This window comes from Salvelinus sp. IW2-2015, linkage group LG31, assembly GCF_002910315.2.
Source record: "Salvelinus sp. IW2-2015 linkage group LG31, ASM291031v2, whole genome shotgun sequence".
Taxonomy (NCBI): Eukaryota; Metazoa; Chordata; class Actinopteri; order Salmoniformes; family Salmonidae; genus Salvelinus; species Salvelinus sp. IW2-2015.
The window spans coordinates 34,711-57,248 of NC_036870.1; the positions used below are offsets into that span (position 1 = coordinate 34,711).

At 43.8% G+C, this 22,538-nt stretch overlaps 1 protein-coding gene across 1 annotated transcript; it reads right to left on the reverse strand.

Annotated features, from left to right (window-relative positions):
- Positions 1-271: 271 nt before the first annotated feature.
- hcn3 (hyperpolarization activated cyclic nucleotide-gated potassium channel 3) lies at positions 272-21,646 on the reverse strand. The gene is made up of 8 exons (XM_023975844.2): positions 20,558-21,646; positions 8,223-8,427; positions 6,991-7,215; positions 6,220-6,381; positions 5,762-5,980; positions 5,263-5,409; positions 3,325-3,565; positions 272-2,963 (listed from the first exon to the last, which is right to left on the reverse strand). The coding sequence occupies exons 1-8, from the start codon at positions 21,082-21,084 to the stop codon at positions 2,761-2,763; spliced, it is 1,929 nt and encodes a 642-aa protein (XP_023831612.1). The 5' UTR covers positions 21,085-21,646; the 3' UTR covers positions 272-2,760.
- Positions 21,647-22,538: the final 892 nt, after the last annotated feature.

Sequence of the window (22,538 nt, forward strand, 5' to 3'; positions counted from 1 at the left end):
CATTAAATTCTCTGGCAACAGCTTTGGTGGACATTCCTGCTGTCAGCATGCCAATACACACTCAAAACTTGAGACATCTGTGGCATTGTGTTGTGTTATAAAACTGCACAGTTTAGAGTGTCCTTTTATTGTCCACAGCACAAGGTGCACCTGTGTAATGATCATACTGTTTAATTAGCATCTTGATATGTAATACCTGTCAGGTGGATGGATTATTTTGTCAAAGAAGAAATACTCACTAACAGGGATATAAACAAGTTTGTGCACAACATTTTTGAGAAATAAGCTTTTGGTTTTTTATTTCAGTTCATGAAACATGGGACCAACACTTTACATGTAGCATTTATATGTATGTTGATCATTGGTAAAGCCTAATTTAAGGGGTAACAAAAGGTAAAATATTAAACAGCATTATCGCAAATGTCCTCACTAACCTAATGCAGAAAACTACTAGCCAGTGAAGCCAGTGCAAACTATCTCTGGCATCGTGAGATGAAGTAACATCACATGTACAGTGCCTTCAGAAAGTATTCACACTACTTGACTTTTTCCACATTTTGTTGTGTTACAGACTGAATTTTAAATGGATTCAATTGCAATTTTGTGTCACTGGCCTACACACAATACCCCATAATGTAAAAGCTGAATTATGTTTTATGATTTTTTTTCTCCAAATTCATTAAAAAAGAAAAGCTGAAATGTCTTGTGTCAATAAGTATTCAACCACTTTGTTATGGCAAGCCTAAATAAGTTCAGTAGTAACAATCTTCTTAACAAGTCACATAATAAGTTGCATGGACTCACTCTGTGTGCAATAACAGTGTTTAACATGATTTTTGAATGACTACCACATCTCTGTACCCCACACATACAATTATCTGTAAGGTCCCTGAGTCAAGCAATGAATTTCAAACACAGATTCAACCAGAAAGACCATTGAGGTTTTCTAATGTCTCACAAAGAAGGGCACCTATTGGTAGATGGGTAAAAATAAAAAGGCAGACAGAAGTTATTAATTACACTTTAGATGGTGTATCAATACACAGAGTCACTACAAAGATACAGGCATCCTTCCTAACTCAGTTGCTGGAGAGGAAGGAAACCGCTCAGGGATTTCAACATGAGGCCAATGGTGACTTTAAAACATTTACAGAGTTTAATGGCTATGATTAGGGTGAAAACTGGGGATGGATCAAGAACATTGTAGTTACTCCACAATACTAACCTAAATGACAGAGTGAAAAGAAGGAAGCCCGTATAGAATACACATATTCCAAAACACGCATCCCGTTGCAATAAGGCAATAAAGTAAAACTGCAAAAAATGTGGCAAAGAAATTAACTTTATGTCCTGAATACAAAGTGTTATGTTTGGGGCAAATCGAACACAACACATCACTGAGTATCACTCTTCATATTTTCAAGCATGGTGGTGGCTGAATCATGCTATGGGTATGCTTGTCATCGGCAAGGACTAGGGAGTTTTTTAGGATAAACATTTACGGAATAGACCTAAGCACAGGCAAAATCCTAGAGGAACACCGAGTTCAGTCTGCTTTTCAAGAGACACTGGGAGAGAAATTCATCTTTCACAAGGACAATTACCTAAAACACAAGGCCAAATATACACTGGAATTGCTTACCAAGATGACATTGAATGTTCTTGAGTGGCCTCGTTACAGTTTTGACTTAAATCGGCTTGAAAATCTATGGCAAGACTTGTCTAGCAACAACCAGCTTGACAGAGCTTGAAGAGGGGGAGAAGGGCCTTGGTCAGGGAGGTAACCAAGAACCCGATGGTCACTCTGACAGAGCTCCAGAGTTCAGCTGTGGAGATGGGAGAACCTTGACTATTTAGGATCGAGGGGAAGATGAATGGAGCAAAGTACAGAGAGATCCTTGGTGAAAACCTGCTCCAGAACGCTGAGGACTTCAGACTGGGGCAAAGCTTCACCTTCCAACAGGACAACGACCCTAAGCACACAGCCAAGACAATGCAGGAGTGGCTTTGGGAAAAGTCTATGAATGTCGTTGAGTGGCACAGCCAGAGCCAGGACTTGAAACCGATTGAAGATATTTTGAGAGACCTGAAAATAGCTATGCCGAGATGCTCCCCATCCAACCTGACAGAGCTTGAGAGGATCTGCAGAGAAGAATGGTAGAAATTCCCCAAATTCCAGTGTGCCAAGCTTGTAGCGTCATACCCAAGAAGACTTGAGGCTGTAATCGCTGCCAAAGGTGCTTCAACAAATTACTGAGTAAAGGGACTGAATACCCTGTTTTTGCTTTGTCATTATGCGGTACTGTGTGTAGATTGATGAGGAAAAAAACTATTTAATCAATTTTAGAATAAGGCTGTAACGTAACAAAATGTGGAAAAAGTCAAGGGGTCTAAATACTTTCCAAATGCACTGTATGTGGGGGACTGGGTGTGAAGAGGGGAGGGGGGTACTATTCATAAAAAAAAAAGAAAATGTGTTGGTTTTGATGTGTCCATTTTGTTTTGATGTATATTGCTGTTATTTTATCTGTTGAAAAGGGAAGCTCATTGATATGTTTATACACTTGTTTCCATTGTAATATGCTTCTTGATAAACATATTTGAAGCATAACTTTCTATAAGTAGGTTCCCAAACTAAAAACAAGAGCAACATGTCCATTGACTGTCTGATCTTTATCAGTTGAATGCCCTCCATCTTGTCACATAGGTTTCCACTGTGCTGCCTGTGTCAGCTCTCCTCTATGAGCCCATAAGTCTCAGTCAGTCTGTGGAGAAGCTCATGAACGGTTCTCGCCCCTGTACCCGGTCCAGACGGTCCACAGCCACACTCTCAAAGGCCCTCCTCATCAGCGGGTGCTCCTCCAGGACCTCGTTGAAGCTGTCCACGCTCAGGGAGTAGAGGCGGCAGTACGTATCAGCCCTCACGCTTGCCGTCCGACGTCCACGGGTCAGCAGGCAGATCTCTAAGGGAGGAGAGGAGATTCTCTTCAGTTTATCCCCATGTACTCAAAAATACATGTGATGTTTAAGGTGAATAATATTTCCCAATAAAGGTGTCTGTATAAAACAGTTACATTGATTGTTTCGCAGTGTTGGGATGCTAGGATATTAAACAGAATTGAGTAAAGAGTAGGGAAGAAGAGTAGCGATATAGAGGAAGATCAAAAAGGCAAGGATAGAAAAAAGAGAAAGGGGAGAGTAGAAACATGAGTTGAGGACAAAGGAAGAGAGTTGAGAGAAGAGTAAATCAAAGGGGTGAATGAGAAAAAAGGGTGTAAAACATTGGTGGAGAGCGCTTTTAAACCAAACTCGCAAACAGCTCACCCCCAAAGTAGGCTCCATCACTAAGCTGTATCTCCTTTTTTCCGCGGGGGAGCACGGTAACGCAGCCGTGTTGGACAAAGTACATCTTCCGCCCCAGTGTCCCCTCCCGTATGATGAAGTCATTAGGCTGAAAGACCTCAAAGCGCAGCTTGGTCAGAATCACTGTTACAAAATGAGGGTCTGTATTGGCAAACAGCGGCATGTTGGCTACCAACCCACGGCAGTTGAAGCTCACAATTTCCTAATGGAGAAAAGAAGAGAAGATAGGAATCATTAAGAACAGAATGTCTGTACAGTACAGGAGTACTGTAGATGGTCTGTGACAGTGAAACAGTGATAGACCACATCTTGGGCAAATATAAATAGTTTTCTTTGTCTTTCTACACTACCGGTCAAAAGTTTTAGAACACCTACTCATTCAAAGGTTTTTCTTTATTTTTACTATTTTCTACATTGTAGAATAATAGTGAAGACATCAAACTATGAAATAACACATATGGAATCATGTAGTAACCAAAAAAGTGTTAAACAAATCAAAATATATTTTATATTTCAAATAGCCACCCTTTGCCTTGATGACAGCTTTGCACACTCTTTGCATTCTCTCAACCACATTCATAAGGTAGTCCCTGGAATGGATTTCAATTAGCCTTCTTAAAAGTTAATTTGTCAAGAACAGCTCAAATAAGCAAAGAGAAACGACAGACCATCATTACTTTAAGACATTAGTCATCAGTCAATACGGAAAATGTCAAGAACTTGAAAGTTTCTTCAAGTGCTGTCGCAAAAACCATCAAGCGCTATGATGAAACTGGCTCTCATGAGGACCGCCACAGGAATGGAAGACCCAGAGTTACCTCTGCTGTAGAGGGTAAGTTCATTAGAGTTATCAACGTCAGGAATTGCAGCCCAAGTAACAGACATATCTCAACATCAACTGTTCAGAGGAGACTGCATGAATCAGGCCTTCATGGTCGAATTGTTGCAGAGAAACCACCACTAAAGGACACCAATAATAAGAAGAGACTTGCTTGGGCCAAGAAACACGAGCAATGGACATTAGACCGGTGGAAATCTGTCCTTTGGTCTGGAGTCCAAATTGGAGATTTTTGGTTCCAACCGCCATGTCTTTAAGAGATGCGATGTGGGTGAACGGATGATCTTGGCATGTGTAATTCCCACCGTAAAAGCATGGAGGAGGAGGTGCTACGGTGTGGGGGTGCTTTGCTGGTGACACTGTCTGTGAATTATTTAGAATTCAAGGCACACTTAACCAGCATGGCTACCACAGCATTCTGCAGCGATATGCCATCCCATCTGGTTGAGGCTTAGTGGGACTATCATTTGTTATTCAACAGGACAATGACCCAACACACCTCCAGGCTGTGTAAGGGCTATTTGACCAAGAAGGAGAGTGATGGCGTGCTGCATCAGATGACCTAGCCTCTACAATCCCCCGACCTCAAACAAATTGACATGGTTTGGGATGAGTTGGACCGCAGAGTGAAGGAAAAGCAGCTAACAAGTGCTCAGCATATGTGGGAACTCCTTCAAGACTGTTGTAAAAGCATTCCAGGTGAAGCTGGTTGAGAGAATGCCCAGTGTGTGCAAAGCTGTCATCAAGGCAAAGGGTGGCTATTTTGAAGAATCTAAAATCAAAAAAATATTTTGATTTGTTTAACACTTTTTTGGTAATTTCATGATTCCATATGTGTTATTTAATAGTTTTGATGTCTTTCCTATTTTTCTACAATGTAGAAAATAGTAAAAATAAAGAAAAACCCTTGAATGAGTAAGTGTTTTAAAACTTTTGTCCGTTAGTGTATGTTTGCTCCAACTGTTTTGAAAGGGGAAATGGCAAGTATGTAAGGGTATAGACAGAGAGAGAGTGAAAGAGACAGAGAGACAGAGAAGAGATTGAGGTGTAATGGAAGAGACCTCCTTGAGCGGGTCGCTGAGTTCTCCCAGAATACTGTCTTCGTCAAACATCTTGCCCTGGAAGCGAATCTCATAGTACTCATGGATCCTCTGCCTCACGTCCGCCGGCAGCTTATGGAACGACATGTACTGCTCCACCTGCTTATACTGAAAACATGGGTTCCAGACAGAGAACATTGTGAGTGGGTCTGTTTAATTTGTTTTAACCTTATCCAGTAAGTCCTGTTGGGGTCAGAAGACCTCTTTTACAAGGGAGATCTGGCTAAGAGGCCGTCATTGTAAATACGAATTTGTTCTTAACTGACTTGCCTAGTTAAATAAAGGTTAAATAAAAAAATATATTAAAAAAAGAGGGCAGCAGACTGTACATATTTGATGTAAAATGTAGATTTATGTAGCACTGTACTGTGTTGAAGAAAGAACATCAATGTACTAGAGTATATTTTTCTCATCTATTTGTAAAAGGACTCTGCTCATGTGAGACAAAGAGCTTGGGTACCTTATCCTGATACTGTCGTCGGGAGGCGTCTATGGACTGAACCAGGTTGGCGGCATGGCCCAGAAACATGGCATAGCAGGTGGCGCCCACAATCATACTCATGATAGTCAGCCATACGTCCGTCATGCCCTCGGGAGCCTGGGCACCATATCCTATACACAACATGTGACTCATCGCCATGAACAGGGCATATGAGTACTGTAAATGCCATGTGGAATTCTATGAAAGAGAGAAACAAGGGGTGAGGAGGCTAGGCTGAGGTAGCAAAGGGGTGTCATATTGAATAGGATGTATTCATTGTGCAGGATAATTTGATTGCTTTCTTACCTGGCTGATTATCTTTCTGACTATGTAAAGTAACTTTGTGTGTTTTGAAAAGTGATTAAAATAAAATGTATTATGATTATTTATTGTTATAAACCACAATGGGAATTCGCCACCTTCCAGTCCTCACTCACCACCATGTTGTTCTTGGTAACCCAGCAATCTGGTGGGAAATCCTGCAACATGGGCACCATGAATTGCATGCAGCCGTCCCAATGGCACAGCAGTAGCATCATACCAATCAGGTTTACTATACGCACAACAGCACTAGCCAGGTCATAGGTCATGTGGAATATCTGAGAGGGAGAATTTGTTATCGAGTTATAGAGAAGAATGTCAACACTGGCAAGGACTTACAATGGTTGTCTCCAAAATGGCACCCTACTCCCTTAATAGTGCAATACTTTTGATCAGGTCCCATAGGGCTCTGGTCAAAGGTAGTGCATTTTACAGGGAACAGGGTGCCATTTGGGACACAGAAATAATTATGTGGTATACAGTGAGCTCCAAAAGTATTGGGACAGTGACATTTTTTGGTGTATTTTATACAATACCTTTTCTCCCCTAAAATGGAGGGACTATGTACAACAAGTGCTGTAATTTCACCTGATATGAATGAAAATACCCTTAAGTTAAATAATTTCAACTCCAGGTGCTGGAGTACAGAGCGTAATGAACAAATAGGTGTCACTGTCCCAATACTTTTGGAGCTCACTGTATTCATGCTAATAGAGAGGTATGGCTATTGGATCAATTTCTAGACAGTATGAGTATGAGTGAATCTTTGACAGAGTGATTTTACAATGTGAGTGTGTAAGTACACAACGTTTAAGTATATAGCCTTATCCTACATGAAATATGYTCACAGTCCACAATAAAACTCTGTCCTTCCCCCTCTCCCTCACCTCCTCCCACTGATGGATGTAGCGGATGAAGCGGGACAGTCTCAGGAGACGCAGCAGGCTGAGGATCTTGGTGAAGCGGACGATACGGAGAGCACGGGCCGTGCGGTACACATCCGAAGCCTCCATCTGGGCCTCCAGGTCCACTATCAGGAAGATGTAGTCCATTGGGATGGAGGAGATGAAGTCCACTACGAACCAAGTCTTCAGGTAACGCATACGGATCACCTATGATTAAATTATTGATTGACTGATTGATTTGACCTTCATTAAATCAMTGACTCAAACTGTATTTGTTAAGCACATTTCATACAATATAATGCATCAGTGCAAAGGGTTTCACCTAGCTACAAAATGAATAATAAAAAATAAAACATATATAATAATAATTTCTAGACAAGGTGTAAATAGATATTAGTAGTAAAATAACAGTGGACTTGAGAGGCTAATGAAGCAAAGCCTGTCACTAGCAATAACACTCCCGCCCAGTCACATATACTCCCCACCGGAGACTGGGATTCAGCTGCACCATTGAGAGCATCTTGACTGGCTGCATCACCGCTTGTTATGGCAACTGCTCGGCATCTGACTGTAAGGAGCTAAAGAGGGTAGTGCATATGGCCCAGTACATCACTGGGACCGAACTCCTTACCATCCAGACCTATATACCAGGCAGTGTCAGAGGAAGGCCCTAACAATTGTCAAAGACTCCAGCCACCCAAGTCATAGACTGTTCTCTCTGCTACCGCACAGCAAGTGGTACCGGAGTGCCAAGTCTGGGACCAAAAKGCACCTGAACAGCTTCTACCCACCCTCAAGCCTTAAGACTAATGAACAGTTAGTAACATGGCTACCTGGACAATTTACATGATATATCCTGATTGCCTAGCCACTTTTATCCTTACTCACATGTACATACTGTATTATATCAACTACCTTTTAAGCCTGCACATTGACTCGGCACTGGTACTCCTTGTATAAAGCCTCTTTCTTGTTTTTATTGTGTTACTATTTCATTTTTTATTTAGCAATTATTTGTCTTACTTTTTAACTCTGCATTGTTGGGAATGGGCTCATAAGTAAGCATTTSAAAGTAAAATCTAYACCTGTTGTATTCTCAGCATGTGACCAATAAAATTTGATTTGAAATAGCTGTGTCCACCCTTCTTACTATTCTTCCATTTGCCAATATCCCCCTTTGTTTCCAGCTGTCTTCAAAATGAGTGAAATGTAACCTTGGGGTCCAGGATGATCTGGTCGTCTCCCTCTAGGACGCCCGTGCGGAAGTTGAGGACCAGGTCGACCAGGAAGCAGGTGTCAGAGATGACGTTGAAAGAGATCCAGGGCAAAGTTTTCTGGTCTTCAAAGAAGGTGATGCCCCAGGGGAGGATTACCAGGTTGCACATCATCAGGAGTAGCATCACAATGTCCCAATAGAACCTGGATAGGACGGGGGGTTGAGGTCAGGGAGTTGGCAAGAGCACAAACAGATCTGGGAACAGGCTGAGAGAGAAGTCCATTGTTACAGAAATCTTGTATTTCCACATCAAATGAAAGTATTGTGTTTCCACAGTATGTAAAGTTACTGTCAAACTTCAGGATCCAGAATAGTGAAATAGACTATGGCTCTTTCTATAAACGTGGGTACCAGAGAGGCTTTACTACACCGAGCAACTTGTTACAGCTGTGTCATAAAACATTACTGTTCTGTCAATGCATTTATGGCAATGTAAATTGTTGTTGTATCATATATTAAGCATTAATCAGTGAAATCACACATCTAACTTGAACCCTGTAAGAATCCTGGATCTAGTTGTTGGACAGTATTTTTGCATAGAGGTCTCAGAAATGCAGTGTAACTACATAACATTTCATAACTCCATACGTTGTTTTGTTTTTTTGTTTGTTTTTTACTTAACCTTTAACCTTAACTAGGCAAGTCAGGTAAGAACAAATTGTTATTTACAATGACGGCCGGTTATGGGGTAAAACAGTTTTCATTGGCACACAAATCCCCCAAAAATCAGTTGGACAGGCATTCATTTGATTTCCATAGACGGGCCCATTTTTTCACGGGACCTCCTATGTGTGCGCTTGCACGCATTTTTTAAATGGGTGTAATAGTAAAGACCATAGGCAACTCATGAGTTTCAAGTTTGCGGAAGCTTACAATTTATCCTACCATTTCTACCGCTCTGCGTGCCAGTTCTGAATATTTATATATGTTTAACAGTTTAATTTCAATAATAATCTTTTCGTTTCTCAAAATCATTGTCACGTGGTTACTCATACACATCTGAAGTAAAATGATAAAAATCCAAAAGTTAAAATTCCAACTATGGTTATAGCACTAGCCTCTGCCATATGGACAAATTGATACAGTGTGATCTGCTAGTCGATTACCTATCAACCAGACTCCGTAACATAATCCTTTTCAATAGAAAGTGCAAACATAACGGCATAATATTAAGTTCTTAACAGTCAAGTCATAGCAATTGAAAAAGCATGACATTTTCTTTTTACTTCAGTTGTCATCTTCCTTTAAAAAAAATATATAYTGTAATGAAACAGGCAGGGAGCAGGTCTCGAACCCTCGACCTTCTAGCCCGAGGTCCGGCGCGCTATCGACTGTGCCGCAAAAGCATGCTCGAACGGCAGAGTCGATTTCCGCGCTTATAAACCCAGGGTCGTTACACTACTCCCTCCTTTCAAAGAGCGCGTCCTCGCGCTAGCTTGCGACTCTACGTCTTACAGGAACGCGCTCACCGGCCAAGCACACGCACTGTCGTGGATGCAAGGTCCGATCACTTCCGACACCAATGTAATGAAACAGGCAGGGAGCAGGTCTCGAACCCTCGACCTTCTAGCCCGAGGTCCGRCGCGCTATCGACTGTGCCGCAAAAGCATGCTCGAACGGCAGAGTCGATTTCCGCGCTTATAAACCCAGGGTCGTTACAATATAAACAGAGGACACGTTAACACAGTCTCTTGCTTACAGAGTAAGCCTGTCCCGTGGCTTGCACAGTATTGGCTCTGAGAGGGGTAGGATTAGGGCCACGAGCTGGAAAGCTTGGTGGGGTAGAAGCCTCACCTTCAGTTGGCTCATGTCTCAATTATGCGCCCCTTACCATTAGGCCTGTACTGTTCACATCGAGGCTTGGTTATGTCAGGTTTTGGCCAGGACTATTCAGGTTTTGGTCACTAGATGCCCCCATTGCGCCTTTTTGAACCTTTTGTTTTTTCCCTTGTTCTATTGTTTGCACCTGTGCCTTATTTCCTTGTAGGTATTTAAACCCTTAGTGTTCCTCAGTTCTTTGCTCTGTGTTTGTATGTTAGCACCCAGCCCCAGCCCCAGCCATGCTGTGAACATATATTTCTCTAGTTTGATTTTCCTGAGGTACTCTGGTTTTGTTCTTGTTTATTTTTGATTAGTCATTTGAGGTTTGTTTTTTCCCTGCTGTTCTTACCACTTTGTGGTTTTCATTGTATTTTGGAGGATATTCATTTTTTTCTCTTGGCTTTACTTTTGAAGTTGTGGATTTATATTTTTTGCCTGAAGATCTTTTACCTTGATTAAACCACCGTCTCTAGTCTGCTGTGTCTGCCTCATCTTCTGGGCTTCTTGCCGACTATCAGTGACTGTTTTTCTCCCTCTATCACCGGGTCTGACAGAAACACAGAGCCATTAAATGAACCCAAAGTGCAGCCATGTACCCCAGGATTCTTTTTTCCATGCTGTCTCACACGAGGGACGTCCAACGTACACGAAGCACTGCTTCTGGTTTCGAAGAGAGCTTAATGGCTAGACATTTCTACAACTTTTGTCGGAGATGCTGACTTCCATATAAAGCAGATTTCTGATCGACTTTCCCCGGCAACCGCTTTCTGCCCAGTACATAATCAGATTCAAGTGCCCGTGGCAGTAACCCCCAATGGCTGGAACCTCGTCTGCCACCTCCCCAACGGTTCTCAAGGTGATGCCGAAGGATTTTTGTAAGGGGTTTTTCACCCAATGTTCTCTCTCCTTCGAGCTGCACCTCAGTTTCGTTTCCCAGCCGACCGGGTCCAAGATAGCATATATCATCACCCTGCTGTCGGAAAAAGCCCTAGCCTGGGCTACTGCTGTGTGGGATGCCCAAAGTCCTTGCTGTGCCAGCTACTCTACCTTTGCTGATGAATTCAAGCRAGTGTTTCAAGGTCCTACCAGCGGCCCTGACTCAGCCAAACAGCTCCTGACTCTCCGCCAAGGCCGGCGCAGCGTGACGGACTATGCCATCCAGTTCCGCACGGTGGCAGCAGCGAGTGGCTGGAACGACGAGGCGCTCACAGTGTGCTTTTTGAAGGGTCTTTCCGACACCATCCAAGATGAACTGGCCACTCGGGAACCACCGGACAACCTCGAGTCCCTGATCAAGTTGGCCTCGCGCATAGACCAGCGTCTGAGAGAGAGAGAACTCAACCGTAGACCTCTCACCCTAGCTCCTATCGGTCCCAGTTCCGAGTCTCCACCTTTATCCTCGCGGGCTCCACCGGAACCTATGCAGATTGGACGCATCTCCCAGGCTGAGAGAGACCGCCGGATGAGGGAGCGATGCTGTCTATATTGCGGCAAACCGGGCCATTTCCGCTCCACGTGTCCCGGGCTCCAGGGAAACGCACTCTCCCGAGCAGGCCTGGAAGGACTGTAACGGGAAACATAACCTCCTCCCATCCATCCAACTCCCGCCTGCTCATTCCAGTTACCCTTTCCTGGGACAACCACGAGCTTCCCCTTCAAGCCTTGGTAGACTCTGGAGCCGCAGGTAACTTCATGGATGGTGTCTGGGCGAAGGAGAATGGCGTTCCCTCTGAACCTCTAAGTGACACCATAAGGGTTACTACGTTGGATGGAAGCCCTTTGGGATCTGGACTTGTCACTCGTGTCACTACCCCCTTGCGACTTTCAGTTTCCCAACACCAGGAAGTGATGAACTTTCATCTGATCTCCTGTTCCGAGTTCCCTCTCGTCCTTGGATACCCCTGGCTTCACAGCCATAACCCTCACATCGACTGGTCTGTGGGCACTATCAAGCAGTGGGGTCCTACGTGCCAAGCCACTTGTATCTTCCCGAGTTCCCCGAGTTCCCCTCCCGAGTCTCTAGAATCCATCGACCTGTCCCGAGTTCCCGAGTGTTACCATGACCTCAAACCGGTATTTAACAAACAGAGGGCCACCAGACTACCACCCCATAGACCTTACGATTGCCCCATCAACCTGTTTCCGGGCACCTGCCCCCCCAGGGGTCGGATCTTTTCCCTATCTCCTCCCGAACGAGCTGCTATGGATACCTACATCAAGGACGCTCTGGCAGCAGGCCTCATGCGTCCATCCACCTCGCCGGCGGGAGCAGGGTTTTTCTTTGTGGCCAAAAAAGACGGTGGATTACGTCCTTGCATCGACTACCGGGGACTATGCCAGAACCCATAACCGCTACCCCTTTATGGCCACAGCCTTTGAGAGCTGCTCCAGGAAAGCAGTTGCTCTTCACTAAGCTTGACCTGCGGAACGCAACCATCTTGTGCGGATCAGACCCGGTGACGAGTGGAAGACCGCTTTCAACACGCACTTGCTTCAACGAATACTTTTGGTACCTTTGGCCTGACCTACGCCCCGGTGCTGTTCCAACGCTCATAAACGATTGCTTAGGATATGCTTAACATCTTCGTGTTTGTTTACTTGGATGACATCCTCATCTTTTCGAGCTCCCTTCAAGAACACACTAACATGTCAAGACAAGTACTCAAACGCCTCCTAGACAGCATTTGTACGTAAGGAAAAATTTAAAATTCCATTCCTCCGAGTACAATTCCTGGGATTTGTAGTGGAACCCGGTCGAGTCCAGATGACCCCAGGAAGGTAGGGGCGGTAGCGGATTGGCCCACCCCCAAGTCCGTTAAGGAAGTTCAGCGTTTCCTGGGCTTCACTAACTTTTACCGCAGAGTTCATCAAGAACTTCAGCTTGGTGGCAGCCCCTCTCTCAGCTTTAACCAAGGGTGGCAACGCAAGGTTTCTGTGGGGAGAAGAAGCTGAGACGGCCTTCCAAGGACTCAAGCAGCGCATCCTCTCTGCTCCCATCCTGACACTACTGACGGCGGATGAACCTTTTTGTGGTGGAGGTAGACCATCAGAGGTTGGTGTTGGAGCTGTCCTGTCCAGAGGGGTGAAGACAAGAGGCTTCACCCTTGCGCCTTCTTCTCTCACCGGCTTACCCCGGCGAGAGGAACTACGTGTGGGGATCGTGAACTCCTAGCGGTTAAGATGTCATTGAAGGAATGGAGACACTGCTCAAGGGGCTTCTCAACCGTTTCAAGTGCTTACGGACCACAAAAATCTGGAGTATATCCAACAGGCGAAGCGGTTGAACTCCAGACAAGCTCGATGGTCTCTTTTCTTCAATCGATTCCAGTTTATCTCCACCATAGACCGGGTCGAAGAATCTCAAACCGGACGCCTTGTCACGAGTCTACGCTCCTGCCATTCGAGAAGATAACTGACATGCCTGTCCTTCCTGCCGCTAAAGATCGTGGCTCCGATCACGTGGCAAGTGAGGATACCGTGACGAGCTCAAGCCATCGAACCGGGTCCTAAAGAGGTCCTGCCAATCGGTTGTGTGTCCCAAGGCAGCGAGGACCCAGGTCCTTCTGTGGGGGCACTCCTCTCGCCTCACCTGACAACGGGCGTAGGTCGCACCTTGGAGTTCATCCAGCGGAAGTTCTGGTGGCCCACCATAAAGGAAGACGTTGCCACTTTCGTCAAGGCCTGTCCCGTGTGCTGCCAGGGAAAATCTTCTCACCTCCGCCTCAAGGACTCCTCCCCCACCTTTATCTATTCCCCACGACCCTGGTCCCATATCTCATTGGATTTATTACTGGCTTCCCTCCGTCCCATGGTAATACTACTATCCTAGTCATCATCGACAGGTTTCTAAGGCGGGATTCGTCCCTTGACTAAATTACCTTCTGCCAAGGAAACGGCTGAGTTGGTGATTAACCATGTGTTCCGAGTCTTCGCATTTCGCAAGATATGGTTTCTGAAAAGAGGTCCCCAGTTCGCCTCAAGGTTTTGGAAGGCCTTCGCGCCAACTCATAGGGCCACTGCCAGTCTATCTTCAGGGTACCATCCGGAGTCCAACGGCCAAACCGAGAGGATGAATCAAGAGCTTGAACACCACCTCAGATGTATGGTCTCTAACAACCCGTCCACTGGTCGTCCTTCATGGTTTGGGCCGAGTACGCGCACAACACCTTGTGCTCCTCCTCCACTGGTATGTCCCCGCAGAGGTGTTCAGTTGTGCTATGCTCCTCCATTGTTCCCGGACCAGGAGGCAGAAGTCAGAGTGCCTTCAGCCTTGAGGTCATCAGACGCGGTCGGCTTACGTGGAAGAACGCTCCGCTTACTGTCTTCTGCGTTCCTCACAGCGGTACCAACGACAAGCCAACAGACGTCGCCGTCCCGGGCTCTACCCTGCGCCTCGGCCAGAGAGTATTGCTCTCAACTAAGAATTTACCGCTACGGGTGGAGTCTCGCAAGCTGTCCCAGAAATTCATCGGTCCCTTTAAGGTGCCAGAGAGTGAACCCCGTACTTTTCGCCTGCACTTACCCAGATCCCTTAGATTAATCCCACGTTTCACATTTCTTTATTAAACCTGTTTTTTCTCCCCTTATCCCGGAGGCAACTCCCCCTCCGCCACGTGTCATCGGAGGCCAGTCGGCTTAATACCGTCCATCGGATACCTGATCCCGCCGGTGCAGCGTCCTGGCAGTATCTGGTGGACTGGGAAGGTACGGTCCCGAGGAGCGCTCCTGGGTTCCTGCCAAAGACATACTGGACCCTGACCTCATTCGTCAGTTTCAGGCCCTCCACCCTGAGAAGGCTGGTAGGAACGCTAGGAGCCGTTCCTAGGAGGGGATTCTGTCAGGTTTTGGCCAGGACTATTCAGTTTTGGTCACTAGATGCCCCCATTGCGCCTTTTTGAACCTTTTTTTTTCCCTTGTTCTATGTGTTTGCACCTGTGCTTATTTCCTTGAGGTATTTAAACCCTTAGGTTCCTCAGTTTTTGCTCTGTGTTTGTATGTTAGCACCCAGCCACAGCCATGCTGTGAACATATATTTCTCTAGTTTGGATTTTCCTGAGGTACTCTGGTTTTGTTCTTGTTTATTTTTGATTAGTCATTTGAGGTTTGTTTTTTCCCTGCTGTTCTTACCACTTTGTGGATTTTCATTGTATTTTGGAGGATATTCATTTTTTTCTCTTGGCTTTACTTTTGACGTTGTGGATTTATATTTTTTGCCTGAAGATCTTTTACCTTGATTAAACCACCGTCTCTAGTACTGCTGTGTCTGCCTCATCTTCTGGGTTCTGCCGACTATCAGTGACTGTTTCTCACACCGGGTCCTGACAGGTTATTATCGAGGCAGGGAGTGATTTTTCAAATACTGAGGAACTATCATTCCCAATGGATGTTAAAAAAAAAAGACTTTGTTGACTTGTTTGAGGGGAAGAAAAAATGAGTGGTGAACTAAAACAATGAGGTATAATACATTGCCAACTGGGCACTTTCCTACATACAGTACTGTATGCTTGCATTCTGGAGGCGCACCATCTTCGCCACAGTCCCCTCCGCTTCTTGAAGCAACATTTTTGATTATACTCAAGACATATTTTAGACGCGTTTCACTGACAGCCGCTACTCAATCAGCTAGGCCTATTGTCACGTGCACTGCCCACATTTCGGGCTTCCCAAACACACTTGTGATTTGAAACAATCTACAGCAAAAAAAAATGTGAGGCGAATGATCCTCTGAGGCTAAGTCATGCTCCCTGGGGAAGTATTTTGAATGATTTTATTTAGACAGAAGTAATTATATAATTTTGGCGAAACATCTATTTACTTTAGGGCAATCCAGCATCCTAACAGTGCACTGTGCACCCGCCAACTTTCCTTTCCAATTCGCAAGAGGTTGCAACCAGAGATCAATATATAATGACGAGATGCTCATGTCTCCGCCCTAACAATGGGATATTTGTCCCAAAAGCGGGGGACTGCAAGCGACAAGCTTGGTTCTGAATATTATTCCCATAGAAACGCATTGGGTTTATACTGGACAGATTTAGGCGAGAGTGAGCCCTCTCGCTTCGCCTCTTCCACTCTGCTAAAACTATATCACCGGAGAAAGCATCCGAGCGAGCGAAACAGCGCCCCTCTAATATGTAGCCCATGTAACTGATACTGTCTGGACAGAAATAGTATGACATGGCATACTCTTTTGGTCCAAACAGCATCAGATACATACACATACTGATACAGAGGGGCGCTGTTTCGATCGCTCCGATGCTTTAACTGAAAATGATGCGTCTTTCCCTATTCTGAAAGGCGCGCGTCTAGGTCAACTAAATTATTATTATTTCAATGTTTTCTGGATGGGCAAGGCGGTACGGTAGAGCGGCCAGGCCCCCTAACAGGCTAACCACACCGCTGGCGTCGCAAAATAAATGTAGAAATCTGTTATTCAATTATTGCACCCACACTACTCGCGTGAGCCAAGGAGCGTCTGCGTTGCCAAGGGCTAAAATAGAAATCAGATTTATTTCTGCAAGTCCTGCCTTTCCCATCTCCTCATTGGTTTATAGAAGCAGGTACCCACGTGCCATCTCCTCGGTAATGCACCTAATTTATGAAAGTTGCCAATTGCAATATAAAGTCAAGAGAAGAAAAMGCCTGGAAGGAAGAGAGATGACTAGAAACGATTCAGTTGACTGTTTTATGTGTGGATTAATTGGTGGAGTAGAGGACCTTGTGCATTTCAGGTAAAATAACAACTTAATGTTTATATCCCAGGACAAATTAGCTAGCAACAGCAAGCTAGCTAAATTTGCTAATTAGCTAGCAAGTGCAAGCTAACTAGCTAAATTGCCATAAATGTTTAATGCTTTTCGACCTGTCCCCAAATTAATATAATTGGTTCAGAGTTTGTTATGATATTTTAACCTGCATGTCGTGATCGCGTTTGGTGTGGGGGGACAAAATAAATGTATGCACGATGRCGCACGAGCGCAGCCGGTTTAGGTTCCGTGTAAGGCCCGCCCATAACGCCGGCCCTGGCTGTTGTCATAGTCATAGCGCATACGAYGCAACAAAAGCCCAAGTGCAGGAAAAAAAAGTTGTTCAGGAGGAATGTCCAGAATATTTTGGTGTCTCATTCGTTACACCGGTGAAGACAGTTGTGCCTGGATCCAGGTTGGATCTAATATCCCTAGCGAATTGATGCTGATCATCTGTTGTTGTCTGCTAGATTTACAGTATGATTAATTAGATTTAACAGCAAAAGCATCAAAGTAATGTTTTTGTGCCTCGGATTGGACACCGAGTCATACTGTGCAGTGTGTGCGCAATTGTGTATTGCGCAAAATCCTACACTATCCCTATTAATTATATTGACAACAAATTACCAAGCCTAGTGGGCTTCTTCAAAATATGATATAGTAATGAAATGGTTTTACCCCTACAGAGTAAGTTAACCTGCCATTTTAAACAATAGGCTTGTTTAAACAAGGGGCTTGAAGTAGTCTAACGTTACTTGAACTATATTTTTTTGACTTCAGAAATCCAAGTACCGGCAGAGGCCTGCCTGAAAATCATACATTTCCTCAATGTGGTATTTGAAAAGGCCTTGTAATTAGTGTAGCCATGTGCCTGGCCATTTTCGTTTTTTTTCCCGCCACTTCAATTGAGTGGTGTTGCGCTACTCTGTTGCGGTAAAACCATGTGCGGTTATTACGAGGACAACATCCAATGCTGGCTTCAACTTGGCTTTCCATAAAAAATCCTTCCATTACAAAAGGAACCTGTTTTTTTGGTAGCTTGCGGTTAGAGCATTGGGCCAKTAACCGAAAGGTTGCTGAATCAAATCCCCGAGCTGACAAGGTAAAAATCTGGCGTTCTGCCCGTTACCCGGTAAACTGTTAATGTAAATAAGAATTTGTTCTTAACYGACTTGCCTAGTAAGATCAAGGTTAAATAAAWAAAWATATATATACATAGGCTACAGAAAAATGAATCCAATTGATTTAGTCAGGCAAGTCCACATTATTCTCACATATTTTAGAATGTAATAATAATTTCACACATTGGACCCATTATTTATAGAAAGACCCATATCTATTGTATGACATCAGCATTTTCCCTGTTCTAAATGCTCTCGTAACTGTCAGACACTTGTTACCACGAAATTGAAATGTATGTTGAGTGAAATTTGAACTCAAGTGACAGGAGTACCCCTTGACATAATAGTGTCACAAAGATAAAGGCCAAGCAAGCCCATYCACTCAGAACAGTGATACATGTCCAATGAGTGGTTTCTGAGTGCTATTGAGCCCTTACACAGACAGTCCCTGCTGTAAAAGGAAAGCCAGTCATTAAAAATGGACATCACACCAAGTAGGCCTACAGCATCCTCAGCAAACTTCTATGAAGAGAAACAGAGGAGGGTCTGCTACAGTACAATATAAATTGGTTTAATARTGCACTAGTTAGTACACTAAAGCTRGGAACACTCCAAGACCTCTACAGTACGTACGGAGATGACCGCATGTCGTCACATAAGCTCTCATTGTCTCATGTCTAGGTTTCCAACGTGTACTTGGTTCGGGTGTAATTGCTATGTCCAAAGTGGTCTCAGTCACTCARTGGATCTCTTTGTCACTGAATGCCTGCGTCCAATGGCACCCTATAGTGCACTACTTCTGACAAGGGCCCTTTGAGCTCGGGTCAAAAGAAGTGCACWATAAAGGTAATAGAGTGCCAGAATAGAGTGCTATTTGGGWTGTAAGCAGTGGTGAAAGTGGATTTAATTTCTTACTGGTATGGGACCTCATATGTGTGCACACGCTTGTTTGTGTACAACGTTTTTTTATTGGCTTAATAGCAGTGTTGGGGAAGCTGCTCTGAAAATATAGTTTAACAAGCTACCAATTACTTCACACTGGAAGAAGTTGATCTACACTAAAGCTACCCTTAAGTAAAATATAGTTTTCTTAACTGAAGTTACTTTGGGAAAAGTTTTCATGCGGCTGACAGGCGGTAATGATAAATTATAGTGTAATAGCCTAATAGTTTTCTTGACATCTTTGTTTTAATTATTGTAATAGGCTCATGTCTTACCGGTACGTTACCCTGTACGGACACAATTTATTTTTTATTTTGCCGTAACTCCACACCGTACCATACCAGACCTTACCGGCTTACTTTCCCCCGGCCTCCCTTCCTCTAAGTGTTTAACCTGTACTCGAGTAATGGCAGTATAATTGTACTGTAAATCCACAACAAGAGAGTATATTCTCACTTGCCCTTATTACTTATTACTTACTCTATAAATGTATGTGAGCACATGTGTGCATTCAAGTTTCAGAACAGTATTTCCTTTTTAGATTGATAACATTGGTAAAGCAGTCAATTGGATGTATAGATGTATATTTTCAAAACCCACCCCCGTTAAAGTGAAGGTTGAACATGAGGTTGAAGAGGGCTGAGGGCAGACCTACAGTAATCTTCCTCTCATCTGTCTCAGTATTTATGACATAATACAGGGCAAGATTGGAATTATGGGGTTTCTTCTTGTTGGCAATAATCCCTTAGCATGGATTTAAACTCACTGTCTGGCATTGACCTATATAGTGTTGAGTATGTGTGGAAAATGTCTGATGTGTATATATAGACATTAAAGCCACTGCCACAGCCATTGACTGGCTTTACTATATGTTCCATGAAAAGTATTTGGGTAAAAATCTTAAAAGCTGAACACGCTCCAATTGAAAACGATACGATTCTTGAATTGATTGCAACTTTTGTGGGAGTTTGGATTAGTACATGCATGGGATTTKAACATTTCCTTTAGGGTTAGGTTTACAGACAGGGCGAGACGCAAAGGTACGCAGGGTTCTGCTCTAATCCAGATGATCTCATTCAATATACTGTATCACTAATCAAATCCCTTTATCTTCTTATCGACAGTGCAGGCTGCCCTTGAAAAATAAATCATAGCAGGTTTTTACCCTCTAACATCCGTCTACTTACTGTACACTTGGGGACGGTTTCCAGTACAGAAGTCAAGCCTACTCCTGGACTAAAAAGCTTTTTCAATGGAGATTCTCCATTGATCTTGCTTTTTCTAGACTAAAAAGCATTTTCTTGCTTTTGACTCCAGGACTAGGTGTAATCTGTGTCCAGGACACTGCCCTTGATGTAACTAGTTTGTGATAGGCATTAATAAAGCATTTTTGAGTTGCTATGATATGTTTAGGATATGTTATGGACAAGAAATAGCATGTTATCATGGATGGTTCTATCTACTCTGAACCAAAATTGCATCATGGATGGTTGTAATCTGAACTGGATTATTAATCTGAGTCATTGAAAAATCTGTTTGGCCTCCCCCATTGGTCTTGCCACTCAGTCTAGGCTTCTTTTTTATTTTTCCAATCCTCTGTGCTCTCTATGTATCCCTGTTCCACTCCCACTTCTCTGAGTTACCTGAAGTCACTGTAGGGGTGGATGATCCACACTCCAAAGGATTTGACCCTGGCCTGCTCCGCTGCCACGCCCTTGTGACTACCAAACATGCGCAGGGAGAACTTGTTGACCCCTGGCTGGAGCAGCGCCCCAAACTGCCTCTGAAAGTAGGTGGACTGGTCCACATGGTCATTCTCCTCCGTCTCTGAGGCCTGAGTAGAAGTGATGACTTCGGCTCCTTTGGAGAATGTGGTAGTGGCGGTATTGGTGGTGGTTGTGTCAGGTTCTGCTGACACCCACAGTTGGCCCTTGGGATCTGCTGTGGTGCTGTGATGGTCATTGTATTGGGAGTTGACAATGGAATTAAGTCTCTTACTAACATTGCTCCCTAGATCTTCCTTTTGGAATGACTGGGAGGATGAGCTCCATGTGGCAAAGGCGCGGAAGCTGCCCCTGGTGCTGCCTCGGTGTCTTGACTCCCCATTGCGGGCAGGGCTCTCCCCCACACCTGTCTGTCCATCAATACTTCTTGTAGGACTAGTATCCATCTTTACACCATGTAGGTTACCTTCATCAGCCCCTGAATGACAGAGGATGAGCACAGTCTCTTTTTCTTCCAATATAAAAAACTGAAATTAGTTTTTCAGAACTTGCTTCAAGGAACAAAACAACGACAGTAAAAATCGGCCTATGCTTATTCTGGTCAGCCTATTCTGCAGCCCGTCGAAATGCGCGAATGCACGCTAAAACCAACATAAATATAGCCTGATGCATACATTTGACCTGATTACTGTTCAAAAGAAAACTTCGAATCAACAATATGCATTTGATTAACAACCTTATAATATGGCAACCTTTTCTTGCGCGTAGTGTCCTCCAGTTGGTAGCCTAAATGTCCACAGATAATTCCTCCAATTATCCCGACATTGATCAAATAGGTAGGCTAGTTCATCAAAGWAAAGTTGCAACTTTGCTTAATAAGTACTTTCTCTTTAGTTCTTCTATTACAACTAGTATAACAATTAAAATAAATAGCCCTTGTTCAGTGCATGCGACGGTTCTTCTAAGTGGGTCTTGCTCCTAAGTACTGCTGGTATGCACATAAATAGCCTGCACAGATAAGTGTCTCAATGTAATCGGATTGTTGTCATGACGGCGGAGTTCCTGTCACCTCTCTCTCATCCTTCTACTACGGAATGTCCCGCTCCCGACGGAGACTCGCGAGTCTCGAAGGCGCACGTGTCGGATTTGCAAAGTTTACCTGTTGCTGCAGGAGCAACAAATGACAGGGGGACAACACCAACATAGCACAAGGAGATGGAGGTCTTAGAGGGGTAATCTTCTCCTTAAAAAAAAKTAAGTACCTTCTGAAGTTACTAACAAAGAGTAGGCTAAACTAAACTAACAGTAACTGAATATTTATTGCAACATCTAGACCCCTATTGCTGATTATTCAAGGTGAATTCCATAGGCCCCATCTTGAGTGTGTGTGTGTAGCCATGCATGCTTTTTGTTTGTGATGATTAGCTCCATAGAACATTAACAATAATATAAGCAGGACTGATTACATGTAACAAAGAAACTGTAACTGTAATTAATCAGTTACATTACAAGCAAAAATACTGTAATCAGATTACAGATACTTTAGAAAACTATATATATATATGTTTTTATATATATATAATTTTTTTAGGGGGTAGATCAGCTTTAATATTGCAGATAGATTGTAGCTTCATTTCGAATCCCCCATATATGTTTTTTGTAAATATATACARTACCAGTCAAAAGTTTCGACACACCTACTCATTCAAGGGTTTTTCTTTATATTACTATTTTGTAGAATAATAGTGAAGACATCAAAACWATGAAATAACACATATGGAATCATGTAGTAACCAAAAAAAGGTTAAAAACATCAACATATATTTTAGATTCTTCAAAGTAGCCACCCTTTGCCTTGATGACAGCTTTGCACACTCTCAACCAGCTTCATGGGGTAATC

Coding starts and splice junctions, on each gene's coding strand:
- hcn3 (XM_023975844.2), bottom strand. CDS start 21,084: ATGGATACTAGTCCTACAAGAAGTATTGATGGACAGACAGGTGTGGGG. Junction 7,216..8,222: donor AGATCATCCTGGACCCCAAG/GTTACATTTCAC, acceptor ATTTAATCATAG/GTGATCCGTATGCGTTACCT. Junction 5,981..6,219: donor TTACCAAGAACAACATGGTG/GTGAGTGAGGAC, acceptor TCTCTTTCATAG/AATTCCACATGGCATTTACA.